The sequence below is a fragment of the Chiloscyllium plagiosum genome, chromosome 16, assembly GCF_004010195.1.
Source record: "Chiloscyllium plagiosum isolate BGI_BamShark_2017 chromosome 16, ASM401019v2, whole genome shotgun sequence".
NCBI lineage: Eukaryota > Metazoa > Chordata > Chondrichthyes > Orectolobiformes > Hemiscylliidae > Chiloscyllium > Chiloscyllium plagiosum.
The window spans coordinates 41,421,645-41,443,039 of NC_057725.1; the positions used below are offsets into that span (position 1 = coordinate 41,421,645).

Below are 21,395 nucleotides of genomic sequence, written 5' to 3' on the forward strand. Positions count from 1 at the left end.
AGAGAGAGAGAGAGAGAAAGAAAGACAGAGAGACAGACAGCGTGAGAGAGAGAGAGACAGAGAGAAAGAGAAAGAGAGAGAAAAAGCAAGAGAAAGAGCGAGAAAGAGAAACAGAGAGAGAACAAGAGAAAGAGCAAAAGAAAGAAAGAAAGGAAAGAGAAAGATGGGGAGAGAGCCAGAAAGACTTTGAGGTTTCCAATTTTTACCTTAACTCATCAACATCAAACCTTCATAAGTTACCCAAGCATGATTTTCAAGTTGGTATTATCTCAAGTGCATCTTGAGAATTTTGCCATTCACACCAGAAGTCTAGCTGACATCAGTCTGAGGGTATTGGCTGCATTGTGTGATCATACGTTTCTCAAGACAAAAGGTGTCTGAGGGAGCTGGCTGGAAAGGATGGCAATGTGAAGACATACCAGTTGTACATCTCCGTTCTCATTTGAACAACAGGGGCCGTATTACTTGTATTTTGCATACCCTAACATGGTTGCCATCATACTCTCACAATGATCTCTCTCTCTCTCTCTCTCTCACAATGAGCACACGTGCACGCGCGCACACACACACAGATCAACGTATCCTTCTTGGATGCAATTACTAGTCTGAATTGTCAAGTTGTAAAAAATTGCTACATGAGTTTTAAATTATTCTTAGATATTGACAACAAGGTCTTCGCTATGACCCCTGCCATCTGTCTGTTTGCTTTGAGGTTGTTGTCAGTGCTCCATGTCAGTGAAGCTCATCCAGCGTGCCTCTCTTACAGCAGGATCCTTGAGCTATAAGGCTAGATTCAGACCCTGTGCTTCCATCTATATTTAAATCAGCTGGTCCTTCAGTTTACGATGAGTTAAAGGTCGTGACCTGAGCTGTGCCATCAGAATTTGGGCCCATTTTTGTGCATGTCATTGTCCCATCCATCATCGTGCAATTTGGATATTCGTATAATGTAGAAAACATCTGCATGACTGCCAATTATGCAAACACCTGATACAACCAACATTTCCAGTGACCTGCTACAGACCCTCCTGCTTGTTGCGGACAAGACCAGTTTCTCCCTATCCAACCTATCCAGACTTGATCTTGGACATCACTATCAAAACTCCTCTCAATCTCCTCCTCTCCTTGAAAACCAACCCAAGAATATCCAATCAATCCAATTTTCTGAAGTTCCTCATCCCTGGAGCCAGTTTCATTCTGCTTTTCTCTCAGAGGTCATCATTCCCTTTCTGAAAACAAGATGTTCCAGTTGAGGCTGAACCAGAGTTTCTTATGAGATTGTCATTACTCAATTGCTTTTGCACTCTGTCCCTACTTATAAAACACAAGATCCAATGTTCTTTATTAAAAACTTTGCAAACCTGCCCTGCAACCTGAAATGACTTGTGTGTGTATAAAATATACACACACGCATATAAACATCATCCATTTTCAAACACGATGCAAGCAGATATGAATCTCCTTCTAACATTCACATTTGTCTTGCCACAATTCAATTTAAGCACCAGACAATGTTGAAATTATTAGGCAAGCATGAATGCTGAGCATTTCCTTGGATAAAACCACAGGAGGAGATTTGCAGAAGGTATTTCTACTGACCACGGGTTATAGTTTTGCTGAAAACTCAGAAGTGGAAGTAGGGAGCATTTCTTTCACATTCTGATCACAGCTAGTAACTCTTCAGTGTTTATACAAATGGAACCTGTGCTACAGACTAGCCCTAATTTTACAGTATACTTAGTTTAACATTTTGGACAACTTTCATGGGGTGGACAATAAAAGCTGGCCCAGCTAGAATAAAGAGAAAATGATTAGTCTCAAATGATAATTGAACATTCCAGCAACAGGAGTGTCATTATGCAATGTGTCTACTTTTGGGAATCAAAGACTAAAGACACTGATATGAAAAATGAAAGGTCATATAACCAGGTGTATGGTAGCGTTATGTGCAGACCTCTTGAGGTTCCTCAATTTTAATCCAGTTCCAAAATGGGATATCCCAAACCATTAGCTCCTGTGTTGGGAGGGACGAACTTCCCTTGGCTTCCCTCCTTTCTTCATCAACCCCTTTGGTGGTCGCTATAAGGTTAATTCAAAAAGCATGCCTTCTCTTGTGGATACCTTTCTTCCAGTTCCAAATAAATTTATGTTTCAAAAAGGAGCCAATTAAACCAGGCTTTACAAAATTACCAAAAAAGGATGAGTAATTTTTCCTTTATTCATCAATGGGATATGGGTATTATTTATTGTCCATCCCTAGTTGCCCATGAGAAGGTGAGCTGCCTTTTTGACCCCCTCTAAAACATTGTGGGAGTTCCTGGATTTTTGTCGCAAAAACACTGAAAATACTTATGTATTTCCAAAGCAGGATGGTGAGTGGCTTGGAGAGGCAGATTTAGGTGGCATTGTACCCACTGTTCTTGCAGTAGGGTACAGGGCTCTGGCACAGAGTCTGTCCCTGCTGCTCAGAAGGGAAAGGGGAAGAGGAGCAGAGCAGGAGTCACTGGGGACTCCATAGTTAGGGGGACAGATAGGAGGTTCTGTAGGGACAAGAGAGATTCACGGTTGGTGTGTTGCCTCCCAGGTGCCAGGGTTAGTGCTGTCTCTGATCGTGTTTTTGGAATCCTTAAGGGGGAGGGGGAGCAGCCCCAAGTCATGGTCCACAAAGGCACCAACGACATACGTAGGAAGAGAGATGGGGGAATTAAGGCAGAAATTCAGGGAGCTAGGATGGAAGCTTAGAGCTAGGATGAACAGAGTTGTTGTCTCTGGTTTATTGCCCGTGCCACGTGCTAGTGAGGCAAGGAATAGGGAGAGAGAGGAGTTGAACACATGGCGACAGGGATGGTGCAGGAGGGAGGGTTTTGGATTCTTAGATAATTGGGACTCTTTCTGGGGTAGGTGGGACCTCTACAAGCAGGATGGTCTTCATCTGAACCAGAGGGGTACCAATATCCTGGGGAGGAAATTCACTAAGGCTATTGGGGTGTGTTTAAACTAATCCAGCAGGGGGATGGGAACCAAAATTGTAGTTCAAGTATAGAAAAGGTTGAGAGTAGGGAGTCCAAAATCAAGTTTCAGGGACACAAGATGGCACCAGCAAGCAGGAAGTTGGTTTGAAGTGTGTCTACTTGAACGCCAGGAGCATCCGGAATAAGGTGGGTGAGCTTGCAGCATGGATTGGTACCTGGGACTTCGATGTTGTGGCCATTTCGGAGACATGGTTAGAGCAGGGACAGGAATGGTTGTTACAGGTTCCAGGATTTAGATGTTTCAGTAAGAACAGAGAAGATGGTAAAAGAGGGGTAGGTGTGGCATTGTTGGTCAAGGACAGTATTACAGTTGCAGAAAGGATGTTTGGGGACTCGTCAACTGAGGTAGTATGGGCTGAAGTTAGAAACAGGAAAGGAGAGGTCACCCTGTTGGGAGTTTTCTGTAGGCCTCCAAATAGTTCCAGAGATGTAGAGGAAAGGTTAGCAAAGATGATTCTCGATAGGAGGGAGAGAGACAGGGTAGTTGTCATGGGGGACTTCAACTTTCCAAATATTGACTGGGAACACTATAGTATGAGTACTATAGATGGGTCAGTTTTTGTCCAGTGTGTGCAGGAGGGCTTCCTGACACAGTATGTAGACAGGCCAACAAGGGGCGAAGCCACATTAGATTGGCACTGGGTAATGAGCCTGGCCAGGTGTTAGACTTGGAAGTAGGTGAGCACTTTGGTAATAGCGATCACAATTCTGTTATGTTTACTTTAGTGATAGAAAGCGATAGGAGTATACCACTAGGCAAGAGTTACAGCTGGGGAAAAGGCAATTATGATGCGATTAGGCAAGATTTAGGAAGCATAGGATGGGGAAGGAAACTGCAGGGGATAGACACATTAGAAATGTGGAGCTTATTCAAGGAAAAGCTCCTGTGTGTCCTAGATAAGTATGCACCTGTCAGGCAGGGAGGAAGCTATAGAGTGAGGGAGCCATGATTTACGAAGGAAGTGGAATCTCTGGTCAAGAGGAAGAAGGCGGCTTATGTTAGGATGAGCTGTGAAGGCTCAGTTAGGGCACTTGAGGGTTACAAGGTAGCCAGGAAAGACCTAAAGAGAGAGCTCAGAAGAGCCAGGAGGAGACATGAAAAGTTGTTGGTGGATAGGATCAGAGTAAAACCTAAGGCTTTCTATAGGTATTTAAGGAATAAAAGAATGACAAGAGTAAGATTAGGGCCAATCAACGATAGTAGTGGGAAGTTGTGTGTGGAGTCAGAGGAGATAGGGGAAGTACTAAATGAATATTTTTCGACAGTATTCACTCTAGAAAATGACAATGTTGTCAAGGAGAATACTGAGATACAGGCTACTAGACGAGGTGTGATTGAGGTTCACAAGGAGGAGGTATTAGAAATCCTGCAGAGTGTGAAAATAGATAAGCCCCCTGGGCCGGATGGGATTTATCCTAGGATCCTCTGGGAAGCCAGGGAGAAGATTGCCGAGCCTTTGGCATTGACCTTTAAATTGTCATTGTCTACAGGAATAATGCCAGAAGACTGGAGGATAGCAAATGTGATTCCCCTGTTTAAGAAGGGGAGTAGAGACAATCCTGGTAATTATAGAGCAGTGAGCCTTACTTCATTTGTTGGTGAAGTGTTGGAAAAGGTTAAAGAGATAAGATTTATAATCATCTAGAAAATAATAATTTGATTAGGGATAGTCAGCACGGTTTTGTGAAGGGTAGGCCGTGCCTCACAAACCTTATTGAGTTCTTTGAGAAGGTGACCAAAGAGGTAGATGAGAGTAAGCCGGTTAATGTGGTGTATATGGATTTCAGCAAGGCGTTCGATAAGGTTCCCCATAGTAGGCTATTGTACAAAATGCGGAGGAATGGGATTGTGGGAGATATAGCAGTTTGGATCAGTAATTGGCTTGCTGAAAGAAGACAGAGGGTGGTGGTTGATGGGAAATGGTCATCCTGGAGTCCAGTTACCAGTGGTGTACTGCAAGGGTCAGTGTTGCGTCCACTGCGGTTCGTCATTTTTATAAATGACCTGGATGAGGGTGTAGAAGGATGGGTTAGTAAATTTGCAGATGACACTAAGGTCGGTGGAGTTGTGGATAGTGACGAAGGATGTTGTAGGTTACAGAGAGACATAGGTAAGCTGCAGAGCTGGGCTGAGAGGTGGCAAATGGAGTTTAATGTGGACAAGTGTGAGGTGATTCACTTTGGTTGGAGTAACCGAAATGCAAAGTACTGGGCTAATGGTAAGATTCTTGGTAGTGTAGATGAGCAGAGAGATCTCGGTGTCCAGGTACACAGATTCTTGAAAGTTGGCACCCAGGTTGACAGGGTTGTTAAGAAGGCACAAAGTGTTTTAGCTTTTATTAATAGAGGGATCGAGTTCCGGAACCATGAGGTTATGCCACAGCTGTACAAAACTCTGGTGCGGCCGCACTTGGAGTATTGTGTACAGTTCTGGTCACCGCATTATAAGATGGATGTGGAAGCTTTTGAAAGGATGCAGAGGAAATTTACTAGGAAGTTGTCTGGTATGGAGGGAAGGTCTTACGAGGAAAGGCTGAGGGATTTGAGGCTGTTTTCGTCGGAGAGAAGAAGGTTGAGAGGTGACTTAATAGAGACATATAAGATAATCAGAGGGTTAGATAGGGTGGACAGGGAGAGCTTTTTTCCAAGAATGGTGACGGCGAGCATGAGGGGGCAAAGCTTTAAATTGAGGGGTGATGGATATAGGACAGATGTCAGAGGTAGTTTCTTTACTCAGAGTAGTAAGGGTATGGAATGCTTTGCCTGCAACGGTAGTAGATTCGCCAACTTTAAGTATATTTAAGTCGTCATTGGACAAGCATATGGACGTACATGGAATAGTGTAGGTTAGACAGGCTTAAGATCGGTATGACAGGTCGCCACAACATCGAGGGCCGAAGGGCCTGTACTGCGCTGTAATGTTCTATGTTGTAGTTGTGGGTTTGTCTAAGAAGTGTTGAATTGCATCTTGTAGATGGTACACATTGCTGTTGTGCAGTATTGGTGGTGGAGGGAGTGAATGTTTGTGAACATGGCACCAGTCAAGTGTGCTGCCTTATCCTCGATTGTGTCAAGGTTCATTAGCGTTATTGGAGCTGCACTCAACCAAGCAAGTGGAGAGTGCTTCAGCCACCTTCTGGCTTGTATCAAGTAGATGACAGGAGTCAGGAGGTAAGTTACACTCTGCAGGATACCTAGCCTGTGGCCTGTTTTTGTAGCCACATTACCTACATGGCTAATCCAGTTCAGCTGCTGAGTATAGGATAGTGAGAGTCACTGAGTGTCTCGCAGTTCTCAGTAAGCAGGGCTTCTGCCTCGACAATGCTTGATTGTGGAGGATGGCACATCACTGACCTGTTAAGTGTTTGAGGGCATAAGATGTAGCAAGCTTTCTTGGAAAGTGGCAACATGGGGTCTTACAGGTTCTCCAACCAAGGATCAAGACCCCCACTGTCTTCACAAGATTCTGACCTTTTGTTTGGTTTCTCTCTCTGGACTTGCTGTGCATTTGCAGCATCAGGCATTTTAATTTTAAATTTCCAGCATCTACAGTATTTCACTTTTGTCTCTGAAATACCTGGTTATTGCTGATTGGGTGTGCTTGGGAATGCAAACGTGCAGTTGAATTTCCTGTATTACAGTCATGACTGCATATCGTAAAATACATTAATGTGTCCAAAGTACTTCAGGATGATCTTAGGTTATGAATGATGTCACACGGAAATGCAAACCTTTTTTTCAAATAAGCTCAAGATAATTCAAAATGTGGTGAGTTTAAGTGAAAAGCTAATTTAGAATTTATAAATTAACTAAATGCTCTTAATATTGCATGAAGCATTCCAAAACATTTGTTGAATGATTTAACATTTGCTGCTTAAGTTTAGCTGATTTATTTTAACAACTAGAAATATAGCAAACTCTGTTGCAGTTATTTTTGTTTAGAGGTTCTGAAGGAGGAAAATGATTGTGGAAGAGGAAATTAGCCATGTTGTTCCAGGAAAATGTAAAGGTATTTAAGCTGGTGCCAGTGGGTCTTGATATGTTATATATTTTCATTGCTACTGAAGTAGAAACTACAAGCTAGAGAAGGCATTCGGTAAGCTGAAAGGAATGCGGAGTACGTAACCAATACAAAATATGCACTTGAAATGCAGGACTGCTGGTAACTCATGCATCTGACAATCCATTCTGATTCTCTGTATTTGTTTCTCTACAGATTTTTAAGATTGTTGTACTTGTTTCTTCTTCACACTTCTTCAGGTTTACAGACATGTCCTCTGAGGGGCACACCAGCACATTCACAGCAATTTGATTAAAGTTACTTTGAACCCTATTGCTCTGAGTCATTCTTAAATCAACAAGCTCGCCTGCAGGAACCACAGGGCCTTGATGAATGATTCCAACAGCAATCCTGCCACACTGGTAGTTATACTAGTCAAACGAGCCATTTATTTTTTCCGGGAGGCAAACTCCTATTCTTCAGCATGTCATAAAAAACTAAATTACTGGGTAGCAACATGAAAAGAAAATAAACAATTTTTGCAAAGGTTTTTTTTCCCATACGTCATATTAATTTTTTTTTACTGGGTGTGGGCAATAAAAGGTACAAAGAAAACAACTTATAGCCTCTGGCACTTACCTTTGAAAATACCACAAACAAACAAGTATGGAACTTGCAAATTTGTGCCATCATGGACATTACCTTAAATTACCTTTTCTTCAGTGTTACATCTATGAATGTTGCAATCCCCTCACCTAGTTAAAGAAACAATGCCAGCTGTTCTCCATAACACACTTCAAATTCTGAAAGCTACCATTTTGTACAGTGACATGTGTGCCTGGACTTTCCAATGAGCAGTCATTTCTGCATACATGTCGAGCATGGAGACCCTCCAGAATCCTTGCTGTCGCAGAAGTCAGGGGAACTACCTGGAAAACTGAAGTTTCCGCTGAGGTGCTTCCTCGCTAGCAACCCTCTTAACATATTCATTTAAATCAGAGAACCTGGAAGGTTCCGCTGCAGTTAAGTAATGATTTACTTAGCAAAAATTAGGCTATTAAATACTAGTCAAACTCAATTATAGGTATTCAACTGACCCCCAAATTAGCATAAACAACCCACCGAGCACTTCCCCGAGACCCTGACACACACTCTATGCCCAAGATGCAACTCCCCCTTACTATCAGACCTCACACCCAACAGAACTCCTAATCAAGACAATACTAGAGGCCTGGCACTCCAACCACAATGCCACAAACAAACGCATAGATCTAGATGCCATCTATCAACCCCTCAGAAAATAAACAGGAAATGACATCACCACAAACCCCAGGAAACCCATCCAGGAGAAAGATAGAAATAGAAAGCAGGAGACAACAGCTTCGCTTCACTTGGAGGTCGCCACTGATGATGTTACCTAGCCAGGTAATGAAACGTCTGGATAGCAAGCCTACAGCTCAGCGAGCAAACCTACATCCTAAACCTCAACCTGAGCTACAAACCTTCACAAACCTTGCAAGATAATTCTCCCTTCCCACCTAGCACCTTGCACCCTACTCCCCTATCCAACCCACACTCTAACCTCATATCTATCTCACGTATGTACTTTTCACAGGCATGGGTAAAATGGCTAGGACGCTGGACCTTTAACTCACGGAATATGGTGAGTGACTGCTGTGAGAAAGGGAGGTAATTGTATTCCCGACTATCATGCACTATGAGGGATCTATCAGACTTAAATTACAGCTCTGCATTTCTGAAAGAGCCCTAATCAGAATTCCCGGTCAGAGATGTAGAGCTCTCTCAATGTTTAAAAAGAGCAGAGTGGCAGTCTCAGTGTAATCACCACTGCTCAGTAAATCTGGAACAAGATATCCAGACTCAGCAGCTGTTTATTTCCAATTCAGAAAAAGGTACGTTTACTGTTCTTTAGACTTTTTAAAATAAAATGATATATATCACTTCACTTGAGATTGGAAAAAGCAGGAAGGTAAGAAAGCCAACTTCTGGCCCCAGAATCAGTAAAGATATTTAGTATTTGACCGTCGTCTCAAATGTATTGTCCAAACAGCTCAATGCTTTTATGGGGCAGGAGCATGTATTAGGGTACAGTACATGTTTTATCTTTTGCACATTATTGCAAAGTGAGCATATTTTAAGGCTTTTTCAGCTCAACTTAGGTTTAGCACATTTTATTGTTCGTAAATCTCATTCCCTTCAATCTTATTCACCTTTGTTTTGTTGAAAAATCTAGAGATTCTGTGGTTTCTTTTAAATCCAATTCACTGATGCTCCCCATAAATTAAGAAAAAAAAAATATCAGATGGAGATAGAAAAATTACAAAATAACCAATGACAGCCGGATTCTGAAGCCATAATTCCAAACTCAAGTCGTGTCCCCAACATATTTAACTCAGGAAACAAGTACTGTGACTGAGCAGAGACATAGCAAATGCAGCAGATGTTCTGCAAAAGCTGCTATAAGAAACCCCACTGAGTCTGTATATTTCCGAGTCATGACATGATGACATTTAGCCCCATTAGAATCAGGCTTTTTGGTATCTAATAGAATCTGACATTTTGGAGTCAATGTTTCACAGAGCATCAGGAAGACATTTTACAAAGGAAGCAATGGTACAACACCATTAATAGTCGCAGGATTGAAGCCTTTACTGCACCGATCTCGAAGGAAAAAAGCTGCTAGAAATGGTTCTTCCTTTAAGACTTTTTCAATCACAACAGGATTTTCTATATTTTGCCTATATTGGTGATCCAATATTGTGAAGGCCATTTATATTGTTTAGCAAAATTCAGACTGCTGGAAGAATTGCAAAAAAAAAACCGTGCCAGCAAGATTTTTCTCAAAGTCATATTCAAAAGCAAATAGCTTTGGATCAAGATCCCAATCTAAGACAGGAGTTGTCACCTGACAGTGACATCATTTGGCAATTAGCCAATTAGTGGTTCGATGTGAAAATCACTGTCCAGTTAAGGATATCAGCCAGGCTAGAGAGACAATAGAAGCAAGTTTGAAAATTTTGGAAACAAATGACCACAATTGCTGGACAGTGACTGTAGAAAGTCTGAAAGGCTGCTTGCTGAGTGACATCACAGAAAAAACTGCAACTTCATTCGTTGGTAAGGATGAACAAATTAACCATCGCACCATGGTACAGGGAGCCCTTCAAGAGTGGGGAGAAAAGAGAAATGTAGCTGTAATCTGGTAGAGTACATTCAGGGAATAGACACTGTTCCCTATAGCATTGAGTACTCCCAATCCTGGTTGTGTTACCTGCCGAGTGCCCAGGTTCAGAATATCTCATCTGAGCTGCAGAGGAACTTGGAGTGGGAGGGGAAGGATCGAGTCGTTATGGTCCATGTTGATACCAATGACAAAAGAGGTTCTGCTGAGGGAACATGAGCAGTTACAGACAAAATTAAAAAGAACCAAAAAAGTAAAAATCTCCAGATTGCCACATGACCCACAAGCAAATTGGCACAGAGTCAAGAAGATTAAAAAGAGGCAAACACGTAGCTCAATGATGGTGTGGGAGAAATGGGTTTGAGTTCATGGGACATTGGCACCAGTACTGGGGAAGGAGAGAGCTTTTCTGCTGGGATAGACTGCACCCGAATCATTTGGGACCATGGTCCTGGCTAATCATATAACTAAGGCTGTGGATAGGGCTTTAAAGTAAATAGCTGCGGGGTGGGGTTGTTCAGTTACATGGCAAACTTTGGAAAAAAAAAGTTAAAGGGGGAGGGAACTCAGGAGAAGTTAATAGAGATTCGAGCACAAGTATTAAGACAAAGAGCATGGAAAGGGGCAGGAATCTAACTTCAGACACAGCAGGTAAGGGGAAACAAATCAACATAGGCTTGAGGGTGTTGTACGTAAATGCATATTGTATACAAAACAACGTAAATGATTTGGTAGCACAGTTTGAAATTGGCAGGGACAATGGTGTGCAAAGTGATTCTAATGAGGTCAGCCAAGTGGGCCTCATAGAATATGAGTTCCTTGATTGGGGCTGTTAATTTGGTCCAATCAAGGAGACTTGGCTGACAAAAAACCATGAGGGGCATTGACAGGATACGCAGATAAGCTGTCTTCCCTGCGCTGGGAGAGTCCAGAACTAGAGGGTATAGGTTTAAGGTGAGAGGGGAAAGAATTGAAAGGGACCTAAGGGGCAACTTTTTCATGCAGAAGGTGGTGCATGTATGGAATGAACTGCCAGAGGAAGTCGTGGAGGCTGGTACAATTACAGCATTTAAAAGGCATCTGGGATGGGTATACAAATAGGAAGGGTTTGGAGGAATATTGCCCAAGTACTGAATATCTGGTTGGCATAGATGAGTTGGACTTGAAGGGTTTGTTTCCGTGCTGTACATCTCTACGTGAGACATTCTTACACTCAGAACTGGCTCTGAAGGAGCTAGAACACCATCAATGACTTTCCACTTGGATATAAAGGGTGACCTGGTGATGACATACCAGCCACTGTGGAGTTATTTCAGTGGCGATGAGAGTGAAGCACGTTCCTGAAAATACCCACTCAAAACAGTCATCTTTGAGTTGGCATAAGCATTTTAGGCATCATGCCGCTATTTAGAAAACTTGACTTGTTCGACCTTGCTGAAGACTGGAGGAAAGAACGTGTCATTTTCAGTTATTTGGAAACTAACTTTGCCTGACCACTAGATACTAAATCCTTTCAAGAATTGATGGATTTAGTTACGGAATATTATGACCCCAAGCCTCCTCTAATTCTGAGATGCTATCATTTTTACTTGGCAAGCAGGGGAATCCATTTTGAGATTTTTGACTAGATTAAAATGACTGGCAGAGGCATGTGACTTTGGTTTAACCCTTAATGAGATGCTAAGAAACCAGTTGGTATGTGGGATTAATGATGTAACCATGCAAAAGTGCCTACTAGCCGCAGCCCAACTTGATTTTAAATAGGCACTACAACTGGCTTTACAATCAGAAAATGAAACAAGTGGGACATGAGTTGCAGGTATTATAATGGAAGTGGAGACCCTCGCCAGTCCAACTGAGTTTGGGAAATCACTTGAGTGAAGGCAATTGTATTGCCACACTCAGGATATATCCTGAACAGATGGATTCCATGTCAGCCCAAAGCAAAATCCCAAAACAAAACCAAACCTCAGTCAAACGGTTAAAATTTTCTTCAGGATCCAGGCTGGCAAGCCACTGTAGTTGTGGCCAGTATGCAGACTCAAAGATGTTTCCACTAGTAGGAGAGGCAAAGACCCTTGTGCACAGCCTCAGGATGAAGAGACAACTTTTATAATGCAGATGACGAGTAATTTCTTCAACCTGAGGGTGGTGAAGCTGTGGAACTCATTGCCAATGAGGGCTGTGGAGTCCAAGTCATTGGGTGTATTTAAGACAGATATAAAGGATTAGTATGGGAATGAAAGGTGAAAGGGGGAAGGCAAATGAATAGAGTTGAGAAATTGATCAGCCATGATTGAATGAAGGAGCAGGCTTGATGGGCCAAATGGTCTAACTGTTCCTATGTCGTATGGTCTTGGAAGGTTGGCCATCAGGGTCTGCCAGGGGATGGATGCAAAGTGACATATAGGCCAACCCTCTGATTATTGGTCTCCTGTTCATCTTAACTGATATGCTTTTAATGGGGTCAGTGTTCATGCTTGGTTTTGTGAGGTTGCATTGATGTTGCTTCAAGTTAGCTGTGACCTCAGAGGTGTGGGGTCCTTGGTCCAGACACTCCTCGCTCACTGACCCTGCCACACTCCCAACCTCTGCCTCTCCAGCTTGCAGCTTACATCTGTGGCCTCAAAATTCCAAGCTGCTCTCAGCTCACAGGTTGCTTCCTGCTTGTCTCGACTTCTCTTCAGAACCTGTCTCATTGTGATAGTTTGGGAGTGGGAAGCAGAAAAGTCGATCAAAAATGCTAAAAGGTGGAAGAGGCGGTGAACAAGGATGGCAAGGAGCATGACTGACAACAGGATAAGTAGAAAGAGAGAGTTAGCATATTTCTTTTAATATTTTAAAATTTATTAATTTGCAAATATAGTGTAATTTAACAATAGCAATCATTTTAAACTGACAGTAATAGCCTGGAATTTTCCATGCCCTCAAGCAGTCTGGGCAATGGCAAGAAATGTGAGAAAATATGGCGAGATCTAAAAAAAATCTGAATCTCAACATCAATAAATGAAGTTCAGTTTTCCCCTGAAGTTTTCAATGAAGAGTTCTGAATATCATTAATAAGCGGTGACATATTTATATCTCATTAGTAGTCAACCCTATCTCATTTATATACAGCTCGCGATTCCTCCTTCTGCTAGAAATTAAACGACAATTCCTGAGCAGTTATCCAGAGAATGCAGCTCACCACTTGCTTCACTGACATGTCTTTGAATGCTCAATAGATAATATCCTCTTCCAGCATTCATCTATCAAAATCATTTCAGAAAATCATTTGCCTCATCATTTTATAAGGGTTAATTTCAGATCAATTCAGAATCTATTTCAGCCCTTCTGGCCTTCACTTTGGAGCTCAGAGATACATTTGACTCATATGCTCCTGCCAGATCACTTTGTGTACATGGATTAACAGTCAACTCATGCATCCACACAAACGTCTTATGCCTTTTGGCTTAATTTGTAATGCTCACTCAGGTCACATGGACTTGGAGACCGAAATGTCGATTTTCCTGCCCCTCAGATGCTGCCTGACCTGCTGTGCTTTTCCAGCGCCACTCAAATCTTGACTCACACTGACTTGGAGCCTCACAATCTTGGCAGATTGCATCGATATTTAACCAGAGGACAAGTAGAGTTAGTAGTTGTGGAGCAATCAGGTGGAGATGCTGTGCAGAGCAGTATGACTGTTAGCACACGAGCATGGATGAGGTTTGTGTGGAGTGGAAGAATAGACTGAGTGTGAAGTAGCAGAGAAAAGATGGTGGGGCTTACCGGCGCAGAGCACAGAAGATCACTGAACAGTTTCTGACACTGTAGTGCATTCCATCTTACTGTGGAGACAGCACAACACTAAATCTCTGCCTAGTTCAAGTGTCCTCTGGCGTTCTGTAAGGTAAGGTCAGAATTCACACGACGACACCAGGTTATAGTTCAATAGGTTTATTTGATCAAAGTTTGTGAGAAGATTTGTAGCTCGGGTGCTCGTTGTGGTTCTGTTCACCGAGCTGGGAATTTGTGTTGCAGACGTTTCATCCCCTGTTTATTTGAAATCACAAGCTTTCAGCATGCTGCTCCTTCATAAGGCAAAGTGACAAAGGTGCAGGGTTCTGAAAGCTTGTAATTTCAAATAAACCTGTTGGACTATAACCTGGTGTCATGTGACTTCTGACCTTATCCATTCCAGTCCAACAGCAGCACATCCATGTCAAGGTCTGTTCAGTCCTCCTTTTGACCCCCTTGCCCACCAGGACCTCCAGATCCCTTCTGAAAAGCAGAGTGCCAGCTTCTCATTCTGAAACATTTCAGTTTCCCAAGGTGACAATTCCTGGCTTGCAGCATCTGAAATGGGATGCACTTGGGTATTAAACATGGTTCCAGTAGTTTTTATGGAAGGTCACAGAATTTTGCCTTTCCTGTCAGGACTGTGCGAGAAACAATAAAGAGGCTGGTTGTATAATTAGTGAGGTGAAAAGCAAAAGACAATGTAAGAAAAGTTACCATAAGCCATGATAGGGCACCTGCCATTAAAGTCCTGAAACTTACACGCCAAAATAAATTGAAAATACAGCCCATAATAGTTTATAATTTTCTTTTGTGACAGTGACAGAACCTGACTACAGCTTTAACACTGGTTGTAATGGGAAAATCATGTTATTTCATTTGAAGTTGTCCTTTTCTGGAATTCAGTATTAAGTAAAGAATAATTGTATTCCATTCATTGGATAGAAGTTAAATATGAAGATATTTAGATTCAACAAATATACCATTACATGACAACTAAAATTAAAATTTGACAGCCATACTTTAACCCATTTAAGACATTTTCTCTAATTTGTTTGGAGCAGGGTTTCATTAATATGCATGTGACTGTATCAAGATATCAAGATTCTCGATTTGATTTTCTTAAAAGTTTAAGAGGGTAAGTGCCCTGTGTAAGAAATGGATAAATTTAGTAATAAATTGTTTTCCTTGTTTGATCTTATACATTGAACTTGATCAAAATATTATTAAAAAAAAGGTTGATATTGTAATTTTACTCTTAACCTCCATCCTCAAACTTACTGTGTGGTTGTCTCTCTTGACTGTAAACCTGGATATCCATGGGAGAGTAAATACTGACAAGTATGTCCCGTTTGTTTGCCCCAGTCCTCTTGTTGCAAGCATGGATTGAGCGGGTTTGCCAATCTGTCCAGTATAAGGTTTCACCAAACAATGTCAGGGCAAATGGATGAGTCAGAGTACCTTGCACAACCTCTTGCCTGTTAAAAGGACAAACAAGAAAACAAATCCATTAAAGGGGGGAAAAAAAAAGGCATTGAGATCATACACAATCCTTCTTGCTCAACCAGAAAAATAAGCTGCATTTCAACATCAGCTGACACATAGAAGAACACTTCAGAGTATTTTACAGAGGATTAAGGACAACCAAGCTAGATTGGGGGCCGGCGGGGAGGGGGGTATCAGGAAGGCAGGAGTAAAGAAGTAAATCATGAAGGGGTATAGCAAGTATTTGTTATTTTGGGAGTCTGCCAAAGAACATTTTGAGATGTAGCTAAAGGCTTGAGCAAGAGACTGTAACCTAGAATTGAAGAAACAGGTATGTGGATTTGAACAGGTAGCTTGGAAAAGGAAAGGGAGACAATGAAGGGATTTTATATATATATGGATGTGCGCATCACTGGCTGGCCAGAATTTATTGCCTATCCCTAGTTGCCATTGAGAAGGTAGTGCGAATGGTCTTCTTCCACTAGTGCAGTCTATGTCAACTGCAGTACCCACAATGCCCTTAGGGAGGAAATTTCAGGATTTTGACCCAATGAAGGAACAGTGATACATTTCCAAGTCGGCTGGTGAGTGCTTGGAGGGGAACTTGCAGGTGATGTTCCCATGTATCGGCTGCCCTTGTCCTTCTAGATGGAAGTGGTCATAAATTTGGAAGGGGTGCTGTCTAAGGAGTCTTTGTGAATTTATGCAGTGCATCTTGTAGATAGTACACACTGCTGCTACTGAGCACTGATGGTGGAAGGAATCAAAGTTTATGGATGTGGTGCCAATCAAATGGGCTGCTTTGTCCTGGATGGTGTTGGAGCTGCACCCATCCAGGCAGGTGGGGAGTATTCCATCACACTGCTGACTTGTGTCCTGTAGATGATAAACAAACTTTAGGGAGTCAGAAGGAGGTAAATTACTTGCAGTAGTATTCCTAGCTTCTGACCTGCTCTTGTAGCCACTGTGCTTATGTGGCATATCCAGCTGAGTTTCTGGTCAATAAGAACCACCAGGATTTTTAAGGTGGGAGATTCAGTCATGCTAACACCACTGAATGTCAAGGGACAGTCTCTTATTGGCAATGGTCATTACTTGGCATTTGTGTTGTATGAATGTCATTTGTCACTTGTTAGCCCAAGCCTGGATATTGTCCAAATCTTGCATTTGAACACACAGTCATACAGCACAGAAACAGGCCCTTCAGCCCAACTCTTCTGTGCCAATCAAATATCCCAATCTGACATCATCCTATTTGCCAGCATTTAACATGTATCCATCTGAGCCGTTTCTATTCATGTACTCATCCAGATGCCTTTTAATTGTTGTAATTGTACCAGCCTCCCCCACTTTCTCTGGCAGCTCGTTCCATACAAACACTATGCTCTATGTGAAAAAGTTACCGCTCAGAGCCATTTTAAATTTCTCTGCTCTAACCTTAAACCTATGTCATCTGGTTTTGTACTCCCCTACCCTGGGAAATAGACCTTGGCTATTCATCTTTTCCATGGCCCTCTTGATTTTATAAACGTCTCAGGTCATCTCTCAGGGACTGCTTCAGTGTCTGAAGAGTCACAAATGACACTGAACATTGTGCAATCATCAGCAGACATTCCCATTTCATGGAGAGGTATCATTGATGAAGCAGCTAAAGATGATTGACATAGGACACTACCCTGCATAACTCCTATAAACATGCCCTGGAACTCAGATAATTGACCTGCAATAATCACAACTATCTTCCTGCCTGCCAGGTATGATTCCAATGAGTAGAAAGTTTGCCCCTCTAAATCGACCATAAGATAGAGGAAGAGAATTAGGCCATTCAGTCCATTGTGTCTGCTCTGCCATTTGATCACAGCTGTTCGGTTTCTCAAATCTTTAGCAACGGAAACGGATAGGCATATACCACAGGACCAGAATTGCAGCTGGGGGAAAGGCAATTATGATGCGATTAGGCAAGATTTAGGATGCGTAGGGTGGGGAAGGAAACTGCAGGCAATGGGCACAATTGAAATGTGGAGATTACTCAAGGAACAGCTACTGCTGTTCCTTGATAAGTACGTACTGGTCAGGCATGGAGGAAGTTGTTGAGCACAGGAACTGTGGTTTACGAAGGAAGTTAAATCTGTCAAGCGGAAAAAGATGGTGCATGTTAGGCTGAGATGTGAAGGCTCAATTGGGATGGTTGAGAATTACAGGTTAGCCAGGAAAGACCTAAAGAAAGAGTTAAGAAGAGCCAGGAGGGGACATGAGAAGTCATTGGTAGATAGGATCTAGGAAAACCCTAATGCTTTCTATAGATATATCAGGAATAAAAGAATAATTAGAGTAAGATTAGGGCCAATTAAGGATTGTCGTGGGAAGTTGTGCGTTGAGCCAGAGGTGATAAGGGAAGCGTTAAATGAATATTTTTCGTCAGTATTCACACTGGAAAAAGACAATGTTGGCGAGGTGAATACTGAGATACAGGCTACTAGACAAGATGAAATTGAGGTTCATAAGGTGTTAGCAATTCTGGAAAGTGTAAAAATACTTAAGTCCCCCGAGCTGGATAGGATTTATCCTAGGATTCTCTGGGAAGCCAGGTAAGAGATTGCTGAGCCTTTGGCTTTGATCTTTATGTCATTATTGTCTACAGAAATAGTGCCTGAAGACTGAAGGTTAGCAAATGTTGTTCCCTTGTTCAAGAAGGGGAGTAGAGACAACCATGGTGACTATAGACCTGTGAGCCTTACTTCGGTTGTGGTTAAAGTGCTGGAAAAGGTTATAAAGATTTATAATCATCTAGAAAGGAATACGTTGATTTGCGATAGTCAACATGGTTTTGTGAAGGGTAGGTTATGCCTCACAAACATTATTGAATTCTTTGAGAAGTTACCAACAGGTGGATGAGAGTAAAGTGGTTGATGTGGTGTATATGGATTTCAGTAAAGCATTTGATAAGGTTCCCCACAGTAGGCTACTGCACAAAATATGGAGGTATTGGATGGAGGGTGATTTTGTAGTTTGGATCAGAAATTGGCAAACTGAAAGAAGACAGAGGGTGGTGATTGATGGGAAAGGTTTATCCTGGAGTTCAGTTATTAGTGGTCTACCACAAGAATCTGTTTTGGGTCCACTGCTGTTGGTCATTTTTATAAATGAGAGAAAGTGAGGGCTGCAGATGCTGGAGATCAGAGCTGAAAATGTGTTGCTGGAAAAGTGCAGCAGGTCAGGCAGCATCCAAGGAACAGGAGAATCGACGAAGGGCTTATGCCCGAAACGTCGATTCTCCTGTTCCTTGGATGCTGCCTGACCTGCTGCGCTTTTCCAGCAACACATTTTCAGCATTTTTATAAATGACCAGGATGAGGGCATAGAAGGATGGGTTGGTAAATTTGCAGATGACAGTAAAGTTGGTAGAGTTGTGGATACTGCAGAAGGATGTTGTAGGTTACAGAGGGATATAGATAAGCTGCAGAGCTGGGTTGAGAGGTCGCAAATGGAGTTTAATGTGGAAAAGTGTGAGGTGATTCACTTTGGAAGGAGCAACAGGAATGCAGAATACTAGGCTAATGGTAAGATTCTTGGTAGCGTAGATGAACTGAGCGCTCTCGGTATCCATATACATAGATCCCTGAAAGTTGATAGGGTTGTTAAGAAGGCACACAGTGTGTTAGCTTCTGGGACAAGGACAGGGACAGGGATTGATTTTCAGAACCATGAGGTCATGCTGCAGCTGTACAAGACTCTGGTGCAGCCGCACTTGGTGTATTGCGTACAGTTCTGGTCACTGCATTCGTGGGCGGCACGGTGGCACAGTGGTTAGCACTGCTGCCTCACAGCGCCAGAGACCCGGGTTCAACTCCTGCCTCAGACGACTGACTGTGTGGAGTTTGCACATTCTCCCCGTGTCTGCGTGGGTTTCCTCCGGGTGCTCCGGTTTCCTCCCACAGTCCAAAGATGTGCAGGTCAGGTGAATTGGCCATGTTAAATTGCCCGTAGTGTTAGGTAAGGGGTAAATGTAGGGGTATGGGTGGGTTGCGCTTTGGTGGGGCAGTGTGGACTTGTTGGGCCGCAGGGCCTGTTTCCACACTGTAAGTAATCTAATCTAATCTAAAAATTACAGGAAGGATGAGAAAGCTTTGGAAAGGGTCCAGAGGAGATTTATGAGGATATTGCCTGATATGGAGGGAAGGTCTTATGAGGAAAGGCTGAGAGACTTGAGGCCATTTTTGCTGGAGAGAAGGTGGTTGAGGGGTGACTTAATTGAGTCATATAAGGTAATCAGAGGGTTAGATAGAGTGGACAGTGAGAGCCATTTTCCTCGGATGGCTAGCACAAGGGGCATAGCTTTAAATTGAGTGGTGATAGATATAGGACAGATGTCAGAAATGGTGTCTTTGCTCAGAGTAGTAGGGGCATGGAATGTACTACCTGTGACAGTAGTAGACTCGCCAATTTTAAGAGCATTTAAATGGTCATTGGATAGACATATGGACAAAAATGGAATAGTGTAGGTTAGATGGGCTTCAGATTGGTTTTACAGGTCAGTACAACACCGAGGGCCGAAGAGCCTATACTGCTCTGCAATGTGCTATGTTCTACCTATTTTCCTGCCTTCTCCCTATATCCCTTGATCTCCTCAGTAATCAAGAACCTGTATTTAAGATGGAGATAATTACTCAATAACGTGTCCTCCACAGCACTCCATGGCAAAGTGTCCCACAGATTCGCCATGGTCTGGCTGAAACATTGCAGGGTGAAGGTCAGTGACCTTTGCAATTCCACCAGCCTGACAGCCATTTCCTATTGTACCCACCTGAACCAAGGCTCATGCTCCACCGTCTTGGGACTGTTTGCAATATTCTCCCTAAGCGCAGTACAGGCTGTAATGTTCTATGTTTGATGTATTACCTGTCGCACTCTCATAAAATTAGTAGCCTGACCATATCCCATCCATCCAGTAGACATTTTATCTCTGCCTATCCATGGTTCGTTTAGTACTGTCAAGGGGTCAATTAATGGCTAATTAGAACTTCCACCACCTGCCATTGGGACAATACCCACCATGCCAAGTAACAGCAGTAAAACCTAATAGGTCTTCTGGCTAGCCACCCCATTAGTTTCTGAGCCATTCATCTCTTTCAAGAAGTTATCATCTCTCGCAGTCTGTTACACACACTGGCATTTACATATTGGATTTTACTCCCATCTCATTTCTTTCTACAAACTTCAGCCCTGAATTCCCAAACATTTTTAAACACCTAGGTTATTTATTCTAGCACATATTTCAAACTTATTTTCTAACTAATTTAAATCTATTTAAGACTGTCAAGTTAGCCACAATAGTCTGGCTATAATTTATGAAATATCTCAAGTAGTTTCAAAAGCAACAACCTTTCAAACAAGCAAAGCCTACACTGTTACAGTTATGTGCTGAAATAAAATTTAAGAAGTAGGTCTTAGAAAAACATAATAATCAAGACCACAATAATGTTTATTTCCACTCAAGACAAGAACATCTTTCTAATCAAATATTATGGAGTACATTTTACAAAATAACATTGCCAGCACAGATTCTCACACTACAGTGCACATAGGCTGTAGTGGCCAGTACAGCCTGTTAGTTCTTTTCTAATTCAAGTACCTCTGTGAATAAATTTCTGATTCATGCTTCATTATGCCATTTGCTCACTTATGAAGCTATGGAATAGCTGATACTGGTACAAGACTATATCAAGATGTTATGATCCATATGCATAATAAATTGCTCTGGAGTAGGTCCGAACAACAGACCTCAACCTGATAAAGAGGGAGAGAGAGAACATGTACATGAGAGAGAGGGAGAGAGGGAGAGAGGGAGAGAGGGAGAGAGGGAGAGAGGGAGAGAGAGAGAGAGAGAAAGAAAGAG

General features: G+C 42.4%; 1 protein-coding gene across 1 annotated transcript in view; it reads right to left on the minus strand.

Moving 5' to 3' along the window:
• Positions 1-21,395, minus strand: part of lrp5 (low density lipoprotein receptor-related protein 5) — a 180,143-nt gene that overhangs the window by 123,858 nt on the left and 34,890 nt on the right. Inside the window, exon 3 of the mRNA XM_043705916.1 lies at positions 15,296-15,492. Coding sequence (XP_043561851.1) covers positions 15,296-15,492 — 197 coding nt within the window. The remainder of the gene's footprint in view (positions 1-15,295; positions 15,493-21,395) is intronic.